The sequence below is a fragment of the Planococcus citri genome, chromosome 3 (assembly GCF_950023065.1).
Source record: "Planococcus citri chromosome 3, ihPlaCitr1.1, whole genome shotgun sequence".
Lineage (NCBI taxonomy): Eukaryota > Metazoa > Arthropoda > Insecta > Hemiptera > Pseudococcidae > Planococcus > Planococcus citri.
This window is the reverse complement of record NC_088679.1, coordinates 21,448,435-21,460,611: the sequence shown is the minus strand read 5'-3', so window position 1 is coordinate 21,460,611 and position 12,177 is coordinate 21,448,435. Positions and strand designations below refer to the sequence as shown.

The following is a 12,177-nucleotide window of genomic DNA, read 5'->3' as shown; positions in this document are numbered from 1 at the left end:
AGTAGGTACATAACTATACATAAATTATTAAAATCTTCTGAAATATTTCGTACCCCCATTTAAAAAACATTCGTTGGTATTACGATAGAGTTGCTTTCAAAAAAAAAAAAAAAAAAAAATCACTTTCATTTCTCTCATATTACTACCTACTACGATTGTTCCTGCGTAGGTTAATTTATTTCTTATAAAAATAAAAAATTTATTCGCTCGCTACACAGCGAACCAATGGCAATACAGTGAACTTTTACAACTTACACGAGTTTCTTTTGAGAGAGAAAAAGAAACAGGAATTCACTCGAACGCGTAGCAGCAATTTACTTACTCGTAAAAAAGTAATAAAATTCTAGTCGAGGAATTTGCAACAGAAAAAAATTATTCGCCTTCAAAGTCTCTACTTAGGTATACTTTTTTATTACAACGTGGTAAGAACCTCGGATCGGTGTGAAATTCTCTTTGACGACAATTTAAAATTAAAATATCGTCGACGTAGGATCAGGGATGTGGAAAGTGGTAGTGAATTGGTAGGTACCTTACCTACTACAAGCAAATCAAAGCCTAATAAAAACTCAATTTTTGTGACGATTTCGTTTGAACGAATCCTTTTCGTATGCTTATTGCTTCCCTTTCTTGTACGGTTTGTATGTAGATTTTATGGATAGGTACCTATTGAAAATCGTGTGTAAATACTTTTTTTTACATATGATTTGTGCGCTGAAAGTGAATTATTACAGCACAGTGAGCTACCTTTCGGTGAGATTGAGAAATTGCTCACTTGAGTTAAAATACATAAAATTCGAGAAAATTTAAGGAATAGAGTGCTCGGGCTTTTATTATATTCACATATGGTTTTATCCAGGCATCGTTCGTTCAAATTTAACTTTTTTTTTTCACCAACGAGATGAAATAATTAATTAGAAATGAGTTTACTTTTGAGCACATTTATGCGGTCTGTGTGTATGAATTTTGTTACAGTTCACGGCGTAAACAAAAAACATCCGCATGCGCCTTCGGTTATTTACTATTTCTATTCCTTTAACCGTGCAAGTAACTTAACTTCTCTCAACAAAATGTTTCGCCGTTTAAATCTTTTGTAAATTTCGTGAAATAAATGAAGTACCTTTTCGTATAACGCGTATTCGCGAGTTCATTTCACCAAAATGACGTTTAATTTGTGGATGTGAGTATTTCTCAAAATAAGCTTTTATTATTCATTAAAAAATAGATTTTAAAAAAATTACTATCGACAATTTTTCGATGATTTTTTGGAAAATTATTGTAAAAATTTCTACTCGTAGAATGAATAATAAATGGAATTAAATGTACGTATTTTTTGAAAAATTTATAATAATTTTTTTACGAGCATTATAATTGTAATTTGATTTTTTCACTCCAAGCTAATGACTTTTTGGAAGCCTTTGTTAACAAAATTACGATGGTACATATTTAGATAAAAAAAAAGTAACTGTTCTCTAAAAACAAAAGTGTTAGAATAATACATTTTGGCTTATTAAATTTAGGATACCGACTTACTTTTTCCAGTGGCATAATTAGCACGTAAACTGCAAAAATAATTTTAATTTTATTTGCATCGTTTAAAAAAAAATAATCTTTCCTTTTTAATAAGGAAAATTTTTAAATTCTGAACAAATTTATGTAAATCACTCGAATTCATTTTGTAATATGGTATTTTGCATAAAATTTCCAACGCGGAAAATAATAACTGATTTTTTTAAATAGAAATTTGACACGATAAATATCCTACCTATTTTAAATACCTACCTATGTATTGAAATAGTTTACCATATAAAAATGAGGAGTAAAAAAGCGTCGAAAAGATAAAGATGAAAAAGGTAAGGAGAAAGAAAGAAAGAAAAAAAAATACGAAAAAAGTTGTCAGTTAATTTTCACGCGTCGAAAAATACTCACCTACCTACCAAATATTTAGATATAGGTGCTCGTACTCGTACTATCAGAACGTTAGATTGTTCTGAAATTGAAATAGTATCGAATTATCTGAACAATACACATTATAAACCGTGGAAAGTTGGAATATATATAGTAAAATTTAGATATATTTTTACACTGCATGAATAAATGCTAAACAGTTTATATCGAAATACAAAATAGATAGAAATGTGAAAAAGGAAAGAAAGGATGATATACAAAAAAAAAAAAGTTTCGATTGGCAAAGTTTTTCCCCAAAAAGTGCCATTTTATCAGATCTTTTCTTCTTTTGAGAAATAAAATGAAAAAAAAAAGAAACAATATCTGCGTTTATCAAGTAGGTAAGTATCTGTAATGCAATGCATTAAGTATACCTTACCTACGTATGGGTTAGAGAAGTCACCCAAATCTTTCTCAAATAGCGGTGTGCGAGAGGGGGAGAGGGGAGGGAGCTAGAGAAAATGCAAAACATTAAATCACAAGCTCGTATCTTACATTTTTCTTCAGTTTAGACGTGAAAATACATAGACGTAACTGATTTCAACTTGTCAACAGCTCAATCGATGATTTTGCAATTTTTTTTTTTTTTTTTTAACCAAGACATGGAAACTTTTCGGATAGTTCCCCCTAAAAAATTCAGCCAACTGAATGGAATATTGACTCTAAGAAATCCTATTTGCATCGAGTCACACTACTGAAAAAAAATAATTATTCAAGTTTCAAGATTTAATTTGACATTTGTGGGGAAAATGACGTATTTTTGTAAAGCTCACAAATTTCAAAAAAACGTACTTTACCTACCTACTTTTACCACTCATGAGAAAAAAATCTGAAAACTCGTTGGTAGGTGGAATATGAATATGACGTAGAAAGAAGAATCCTAAAGTTATAGCTACTTAATCGAGTACCTATTTAGAAGTTTTAGGAAATTTTTTTGAAAAAAACTTGGGTGTTCGAAAATTCTTTTATATGCCTACTTTTGTAAGAATTAGACCTCTTAGTGTAATTGCAATTCAAAGTGACCATGCATTTTTTTTTACAGATATAGGTAACTGATTATTTGGTTTTTTTTTCATTAATGCATTGGTCTGCAATTTTTGAATTTGCCTATTTTGGAAAAACAATTTGGAATCCTCGAACGACTTTCATAACTTTTTATGCGACAAAAAATTTTTTATTTTCTTATCGTTTCTTCAGATTTTGTTTGAATTTCGTTTTGTAATATAATGGTTTAAGTGATCAAAATGATTTTTATAGTTCACACTAGCTGTTTTTTTGTTTAAAACTTATCTTATTTTTGTTTTAAAAACAGGTTTAAATAATTTGTGAATTTAATTTATAGTTATTAAAAATTTTAAATTAAATTTCATTACCTACGTTTTTTGTCTATTTGAGATTCAAGTTTCAGATGTTCAAAATAAAAACTTTACAATGAATTGCTTAATTTGATTTTTTCTTTCAAATGTTTTTTTTTTTCAAAAGAAATACCTAGGTAGATATGAAAAAAAAAAACATTTTTCAAACAAAAAAAAGTTTAAATCAAGTTTTCGTTTTAACACTTCCGGTTTCTTTCTCGATATTCAAAACTGTTTTAAACAATTTTATGAAACTGTCTACTCTGAATTTGGCCTTTCTGGATCCCCGTTCTTTCAACAGTGTTCTTAAAAATATGGTAAAAATAGGTACCTACTAAAAAAAAAAAAAAGGAAAATAACTCGTTACTAGACTTTTTGAGCATACTGACTAATTCAAACATTCGGGGATGTTTTTGTTAGTATACAGAGGGGGAATGGGAAAGCCTCCGATTTGAACATGGACTGCAATCTTTGGAAAGAGTATGATTTGGGGGGGGGGGGTGTTTATAATTATTGCAGGATTATTACAACCGTGAAGAAAGGGGTTTAGACCTATTTTATTAGGTTGATGTTTTTTAGTAGGGTGTTACGAATTTTCGGATTTCAGAAGGGTTGTCTGGGATGGTCATTGAATTTGGGTCTATTTGGAGGGATAGTTTTGTTTGCTGTAATTTAGGGCAGGTGAATATAGTAAATGTTGGATGGATGTAGGTTCATTTTCACAGAATTGACCAGGGGGGGGGGTTAGGGATTTTTTGTAGCGATGGTTGTGTGTGATTTTAGAGTAACCTATAGTAAAGTGTTATGAGAGGAATGACTCAGAGAGTTGATAAAGGAGTGTAAAATACACATCACCTCAGGGAGGGATCAACAAACGAATGAGCTAAGGTCCATCGTCAATACTGAATGAATTGAGATTTTAGATGCAGACTCACCAGTCGTATGCACTTAGGTATGCTGCTGAGACCAAGTACACCATAATGACACATCTGACATCAGGAACTGTAGTATTACAAAATAGATAACACGATCATTGAATCCTTGGCAGCCTGACAGGAACACTGGAAGTAGTTCATATTTACGGAATACAGGAACAGATTTACTCAAACAGATCTCCAGATCATGTTTAATGTAGAATGTAGCTAATAGAGTAAGTATGGCCTATCTATTCTCTGGAATGCAGATACCTACACAACACATAGGGAGTCGTATGATGACTGGTTTATCATTCATTTCTCTCTCAACTTGAGGTTAGAAGAGAACTGAAACTATAGGTAGATGTTGTGATTACAGAACTACATACTTAGTCATTGACTAAACACAGAACAAATTTCTCCCACCTAGGTGATAGAAAATGCTGTATTACAGTGGAGTCTCAATAACTCGACGCTGAAGGGAGAAAGAGTTGACTTTGAGTTATCAGAGTTTTCGAGTTATCGGAGTTCGAGTTATGGAAGCTTTTTTTGGTATATTTTGAGTTAGCTAAGTTTGAATTAGATGAATGTTTTTTTTTTTTTTTTTTTTTTTAATAATGGAATGAAGTGGAAACACTTATTAAGCCTGTGTATTTGAGCAAAATGTAAGGTGCACTGGGGGAAGTCAGAATTCGGGGTAAGTTAGAAAACTTGCTCTAGCTCCTAGAGGTTTATATCTGGTGAAGTGCTACTAAAGGTGACTTGAGGGTACTACCCCTACTTCATCATGATGTAAAAATTTTCGGGATCCAGTTTCATTTTGGATGTCTTCGGTTCAATTGTATTTTGTTGTTGTTTTGAATTTGTTTTCAAATACAGACTTTTTATCTCTTAGTTTTTCGCATATAGCGAACAAACCGTGCCTCCTAGTGAAAATCTGATGAAAGTAATCTCAAAGAGAATTAAATTCTCTACAATTTTGTTTCTGTGCAATTTTTCTGGGACACTCTGTTTGTGAGCTATGCCTCTGCAAAGTTAAGCCTGTTCTGACTTCCCCCAATGTGGGGTAAGTCAGAACAGTTTATATTTTATTCCACTGAGCGAAAGCTACTGTGTCAATCGCGCTCAAATTTTCACCATAGGTTAAGAACCCTTATGGGAACCTACATAATAAACTTGATCCATATTGTTTCATTAGAAGGGGAGTAACAGCTGGTCAAAGTTGAAATTGCGAAAAAAATCATTCTGACTTGCCCCGGTGCACCTTACATGTTTATGGACATAAATGTATTTATAAGTAACTTGTTGTGTTTGTAAAAGAGGTTTGCATCAATGAGATTTGAATTTACAAGTTTTTTCAACAAGAAATTCAAGTTTTTTTTTTTAAACAAGGAAACAGCAGAACTATCATGAGGCATTCACCACATAAAATTAACAGACACAAATTTACAATTCGTGTAAGGAGAAAAGAAAAGTGGACCACCGTCCAATTTTCTACGTGTTCGGCATTTAATGAACAGTTAAACAATAGAAATCCATAGTCTTTGTTCTGGCAAGTTTTCTGGTGATGTTATTATTCAGTAGTTGAATTTCTTCCGTGTTGGGATGCTGGTATAATCTTTTTGCGTGAGCTTTAGCTGATGTACTGATGATTTCATCCGCTATCAAAATTTTCTAGTCCCTGTGGAGAGTTTCGTTGCTGACATACCAGGGAGTATTGCTCATCATTCTCAAGAGTTTTGTTTTGGAAATGTTGAATGATGTTTCTGTTGGCCTTTTTTGCACAACCCCAAAGAGGTGCTCCATACTGCCAGACTGGCCGAAGTATTGAGTTATAAAGGAGACGTTTATTCTCTAGGCTAAGTTTGGATTTTCTACCCAGTAGCCAGTGAAGGTTTTTTACCCAGTTGGGTGAAAATCTGCCCTTCTGCCAATAAATACTTACGTGGTAAAGAGCAGTTTAATTGGCGTTTTATACTTCAACGCGACTTTCAACTGCTGCCATGCAGCAGATTTTACAGTTTTCAAAATCACACTTCAATTCACGGGCGTAATTTGAAGCGACTTTTTAGATTGTCACATTTTCTGCACAGCAGAAAAAAATTTCTGCTGATAAACACGCCACAAGAATATTGCGTAGTGTATTTTCATCTCGTAAAGCCGCTACGCTCCTAAATTATGTGGCGTATTTTTGCACGTTGAAAAAACCAACCACAAAAATACGCTACGCAAATATTTTGTAGCGTATTTATTTGCATATTTGCTGAAAAACGCGCGTAAATGTGGTATTTTGCGCGTGTGTTTCAGCTTAGTATATAAATCTTTGGTCACTTCTACCAAGTGCTCTGGTGGCATAGGTAGCAAGGATTCCGCTCACAGATCCGGGGACTCGAGTTCGATCCCCGCTGGAGCCAAACAATTTTTCAAGAATATTGATCAATGGCAGATTTGTATGCGTAAATAAAATATGCGCCAATTAATGGGCAGAAAAAGCATTGGCGTAAAGTGTTAAATCTCCTACCCGCGTTTTTATGTCGCGTAAGAGCAGATTTTCACCCAACTGGGTTAGTCTGCAGTCAAGCTTCTTTCTCTTAAGTCTTAACCTTGATGTGTGGTGGTTCCAACTTAAGTCGCAAATCGAGATGTAATCTGAGGTATTTGGAAGCATTAGTCTGAGGAATAATTCACCCATTGATTGAAATGAAGGCATAGCCACACTTTCTGTAGGTATAGGTGGTCATTGTAGATTTATTCTCATTTAATTTGATCTTCCAGCAATTTACCCAATTAGCAAACTCATTGATAGCAATTTGTAGATTATTGACTGCCACTTGGTGAGAGGCAAAATGTTGGCAACATTCGACTTACAGAGGTTTTTTCTATATTTTTCAAAAATTTTACTTTGAGGTACTTATCTGAGGTTTTGGACTTTTTACTTTGAGGTAAAGAAGTGAATTTTACATTGAGTCTTATGGGGAGTTGAAAGGAAACAGACTTCGCTCGAGTTACCGGAGTTTTCAAGTTAACAGAGCTTGAGTTATCGAGACTCCACTGTCATGTATCTGTTGTTACAACTTGAGGTATCGGTCTACATCGACTCAAATGTGTAAAAATCCTTTAAACAGGTCAAGGATAAGCCATAATTCGACTTCCTAGCTGCCTAAATTGATTTCCATGCTTTTTAGAGAAATTTTAAAATTGGTTCTTGAATAATTTTAAATTCCACTGAAGGCTCCAGAATGATCAGAAATGGTAAGATTCCGTTCGTGAGGGAATTTATATTAATTTCAGGACTAATTTTCATCAATTTTACTAAAAAAAAATAGGCGTAGGTAGGTACCTATTTAAAAAAATAATGTATTAATTGCCAAAAATAACCGATTTTAAAAATCGCGACCCCGTTTAAATCGGAAGAGGTCACTTCGAGAGATTTTCGAGTTATAATATTACAGTGTGGGCACTAAAATTGAAGGATACAAATATGAGATCGAAATTCTGGTCAAATTCATATAAAATCTCTTCATTCATCGAGTGATATTTGAACCCACCAAAATCTTGCAGAAGACTTCACATTAGAAAAAAATAAAATTTAATTCTCAGAGATCAGTATCAGCGAGTAAACTAAATATAAATACCCATTCGTCCTATTCCAGAAAATCACCCATTCAAAAAAATATGTAAAATAAAAATAATGATTTTTGAATTTTCAAAAAGTCAAGAATGAAAAAAATCAATCAAGGAAACTGTCGGTGGTATTTTCTTTTCTAAAATTCTGGATCATGTTTTTTCGAAAATTAAATTGAACGTTTTCAAAAACATATCATCTTGAATGGAAAAAATCAGATAGGCTTCCTACTTACGAGTATGTATGGTTCGTAAAGCTGAACATATCTCCTTAAATACATAATAAAATATTCAAAATTCATAAATTACCTTTCTTACACCACTTACCTACCGTATAATACTTCATACGATACGTTATATACCTACCATAGGCTATATACAGTGTTATCTATTCGAATTTCGTACGCCTGCCAAAATATGAACGCTGTCGTGATATTTATAGCTGTTCCTGCTCGTTTCACGACTATACATATACCCTACACGCATCCCTATTTACCAACCACTGAAAAGCCAAGTAACCCTTGACGCTCTTGAATCTGTCATCGAGTCTTTATAATACGTTAGAATAGCGTAATGGTTATCCCATTTACCTTTCAACAAAATAATCATCGGCTCAATCCCTTGTTGGATGAAAGATGGTTACGGCGAAAAATTCAATCCCATTTGAACTAATGCGAAACTAAATTGACAAATCTGACGACAACCGGGAAACGAGAACGATGAAGAAAACCAACCGTACATTATCCGCACCTACAGCGTTCACTTTTATTTGCAAAAGCTTACCTTTTATTGTTATTATATAGGTACCTTGAACCATGGTCAAATAATAATCAATATAGGTACCTACCTAGCTACGTATAGGTTAAATAGGTATTTACGAATGAATCATTTTCACTCGATGATTTATAAAGTCTGCCAATATAAAACACTCGAAATTCAAAGTTTCAAAAAATATGCCGAAATCAAGCCGCATACAGTAAAGAAATCTGTACACCGCGCCATGTTCTTCATTTATAAGTAGGTATAGTCGTGAAAGTTGATTCGAAATTTTCTGAACCGTGAATTTATGATGCTATTTAAATGGTATTACACAGACCACATATGAACATGTATTCTTAATTCTATGATATATGATTGAGTAATTTAATGACTCGGAATGTTGCCACATTACTATACACTAGAAATTTCCTCGTTCCTCGTTCGGAAATAAAATATCATACCTATATCAACGCGAGGCAAAAAAAAGAAAAAAGTAACCTAAAAATCGATATAAACGCGTGAAAACGTCATTCTATACTCTTATGTACGTGTATAGTTATTACTTTAATGATACATTTTTGCTCGTCCTTTCCCCCCTCTCCCCCCTCCCCCCAAAAAATAAATCCGTTCGTTAATTTAAATAAAAAGGTTTACGAAAAATTAAGTTATACCACATTGATTCGCAAGTCACGTTTGGAAGGCTTTCTGCGGAATCAAATTCCACGATGCCAATTTTTTCGACGAAAAGTTTACGATAAATAACTAAAAACGTGGCGCGTGAAATAAATTCCGTACTTTTATCCTTTAAAATTGGTTGTAATTCGAGGCTGCTCGCTAAATTTCTTATTTTGATCGAATTTTTCATCATGTAGAAAGCTACGTCGACGTACTCTCATTCGTGTTTATTTTTACGGTGTGATTTGGATGAGATTGTAGGCTATTAGGTTTTTATTAATCCAATTGCTTGAATGCAGGCAACCAACTTTACGTTCTTGTGGATAATGCATACTGATAAGATCTAACGAGAGATCATTTTGAACTAGAACTCTGTGATTTGAACGAGAGTATGTTCTGTAACCCAAATTTCAGGAGGTGAAGTTTATTTTTGATCACGAATTTTCGCGGAAATTGGAAAAACTCAAAAAAACTGTTTTAAGGGCCGATTCCGCATACTTTATTGCATAAGCAGCAGGCAGAATCCTTGACTAAGATTCACACGTTGCAAGTTTACTTAATTCAAGTACATTCACTTTTAAGTACTTGATCATCTCTGATCGAATAAATTTACTTGTATTTATTATTTTTCATCGTGAAATAGAATGGATAATCTGTCAATTAATTAAAAAATCAAGTTACTTGCGGTAGTTTGAATTGAATAAACTAGCAGAGTGTAAACCTTGCTTATCAGCATGCATCTTCAGATCTGGAGATCTACTGATCAGAATTAGATGAAATTTGAAATATATACTTTGAAACAATTAAAAGAAAATGTCGGAAGCGATTTTCATTTGATTGAGTATTTTTCGCAGAATTTGAAATTGAAAATGTACGAAATTTGAACACTTTTCAATCATTGATAATTCCAAAACTATTCAAGTAATTAAAAATCCCATCCGACATTTTTTTTAATTGCTTCATAGTATCTATATTTCAAATTTCATCGATTTTCGTCGGATAGATCTCGAGATCTCAACACTCGAAAATCAGGCGGACCGGGTATGCAATCGTGTATGCGGAATCGGCCCTTAAGCCAAATTTTAAACTTTCTCATGAACATTTTTTTTTGAGTGAAGTGAACTAATGTAGGTAAATAATCCCTCAAATTCAACTCTCACGTAAGTATTAAAAACTATCCACTAGTTTTGAGCCATTTCGGAGCCTGCAGCTATTTTACAATTTTTTGCAGGAACTTGGAATAATTTCAGAAAGGCTAATAATGAACTTTCCCCAGCATCTATGATTTCGTTTGGTGCTTATTGGGCACCCTCGTGACACTTTCAGGTGGTTACTGCAAAATTCCTGGAGTGCGAGTTCAAAAGGGAATTTGCAACTAATATGAAAATTCTAGAAAAAATATCTACTCGTAATAATAAAAAAAATCGAAGAAAGCAGATAACGAAATTTGAATTTTTTGGAGGCTCCTGCGAGTTTTAAAATTTCTCCAGGAATTTCAAATTAGGTACTCTGGAAGGGTCAAAAAATCAGATTGTTTATAAGCGTCGATAAAGGTTATAGGTGCTTAAGTTCATTTTTGGCTCTTCTAGAACGATTTGAAATTTCTGAATAAATTTAGAAAGCTTATTGAAGGGTGATTGTGTAGACACATCAGACGATTTGTTGAAAAAACCCCATATTATCTCTCTTTCTAGAATTTAAATTACTCAAAAATTCATTTTTGAACTGGAACTCCTGGAATTTCGGGGTAATCACATAAAACGGTCGAAAAGGTTACCAATAAGCATCGAACAAAGTTATAGGTGCTGAAATTGATTTTCGGATTTTCCAGAGTGATTTGAAGTACTTGAAGGAAATTGAAAATTTGTTGGAAGGTCCGGAATGGCTCAACATTGGTAGTTGTTGGCGTGCCGGAGTTTAAATTGCAGGAATTAGTTGTATTTACATTTAGTTCATTTTTCTCAAAAAAAAAATTGGTATTTGTATTTAGCTACATACCTTATGAAAAAAGTTTGAAAATCACCCTTAAAATAGCTTTTTAAAATTTTTAAACTTTTCAAAAATTCACCAGCTCCAAAAATGAACTTAAAGTCACAAAATTTCAGATTTTTCGGAGAACTGGGTCTCTTTTGCATTTTATTTATAGCGATTCGTAACGCAGCAAAAAAGCTGCCTTAAATTGAACAGGTCGAAAATAAATTATAACACGATTCATTACCAGCTGCCCAAATTAATTTCAACACCTTCTGGAGAATTAAATTCAAAAATTCTAAGAAATCAAAAAATCCTCTGTAAATTATGAAATCTTCCAAAATGATGAAATTTGGAGTGGGGGATGCGAATTTCAAAGATCTCCTCAAGAACAGAATATTTTCTTTCCATTGCATATAGGTATTTTTAAGTTTTTGCCAAAAAAGCACACTTGAGAGATGTTCTCCTGGAAATCGGGTCAACTATTGATGAATTTGCAAAAAACAAAAAATTTAGAATAACTCACAACTCGACTTCTTATAGCTACTTATATCAATTTCAGTGCCTTTTGGAGAAATTCAAAATTTAAAAAAAAATCAAAAAATTGCTCCAAAGGTTCCAGAATGGGTAAAAAATGATAAAATTCGGCTTGGGAAAGTTAATATCATTTTCGAGTCTACTTTTCATAATTTTTACTGAATCAAATGTATCTTTGAAAAAAAAACAAGTAAACAACAAAAACAAAAAAAAAAAATATTCCCAAAAATTGAAAAATCAATTCAGGCAGCTAAACTTTTGGTTATAAGAAACTTTAAACGGAAAAATTCAAACAGTTGAGATACTTATGTAGGTCTAGGTATTCTTATAGCTCATCACGACTTCTGAAAATTTTCGTTTTTTCGGCTCAATTTTCAGAAGCCTCAAACATAGAATTT

General features: G+C 32.9%; 1 protein-coding gene across 1 annotated transcript in view; it reads left to right on the top strand.

Annotated features, from left to right (window-relative positions):
- Nucleotides 1-1,022: 1,022 nt before the first annotated feature.
- Nucleotides 1,023-12,177, top strand: part of LOC135839160 (probable sodium/potassium/calcium exchanger CG1090) — a 58,898-nt gene continuing 47,743 nt past the window's right edge. The window contains exon 1 of the mRNA XM_065355060.1: nt 1,023-1,177. Coding sequence (XP_065211132.1) covers nt 1,158-1,177 — 20 coding nt within the window. The 5' untranslated portion in view covers nt 1,023-1,157. The remainder of the gene's footprint in view (nt 1,178-12,177) is intronic.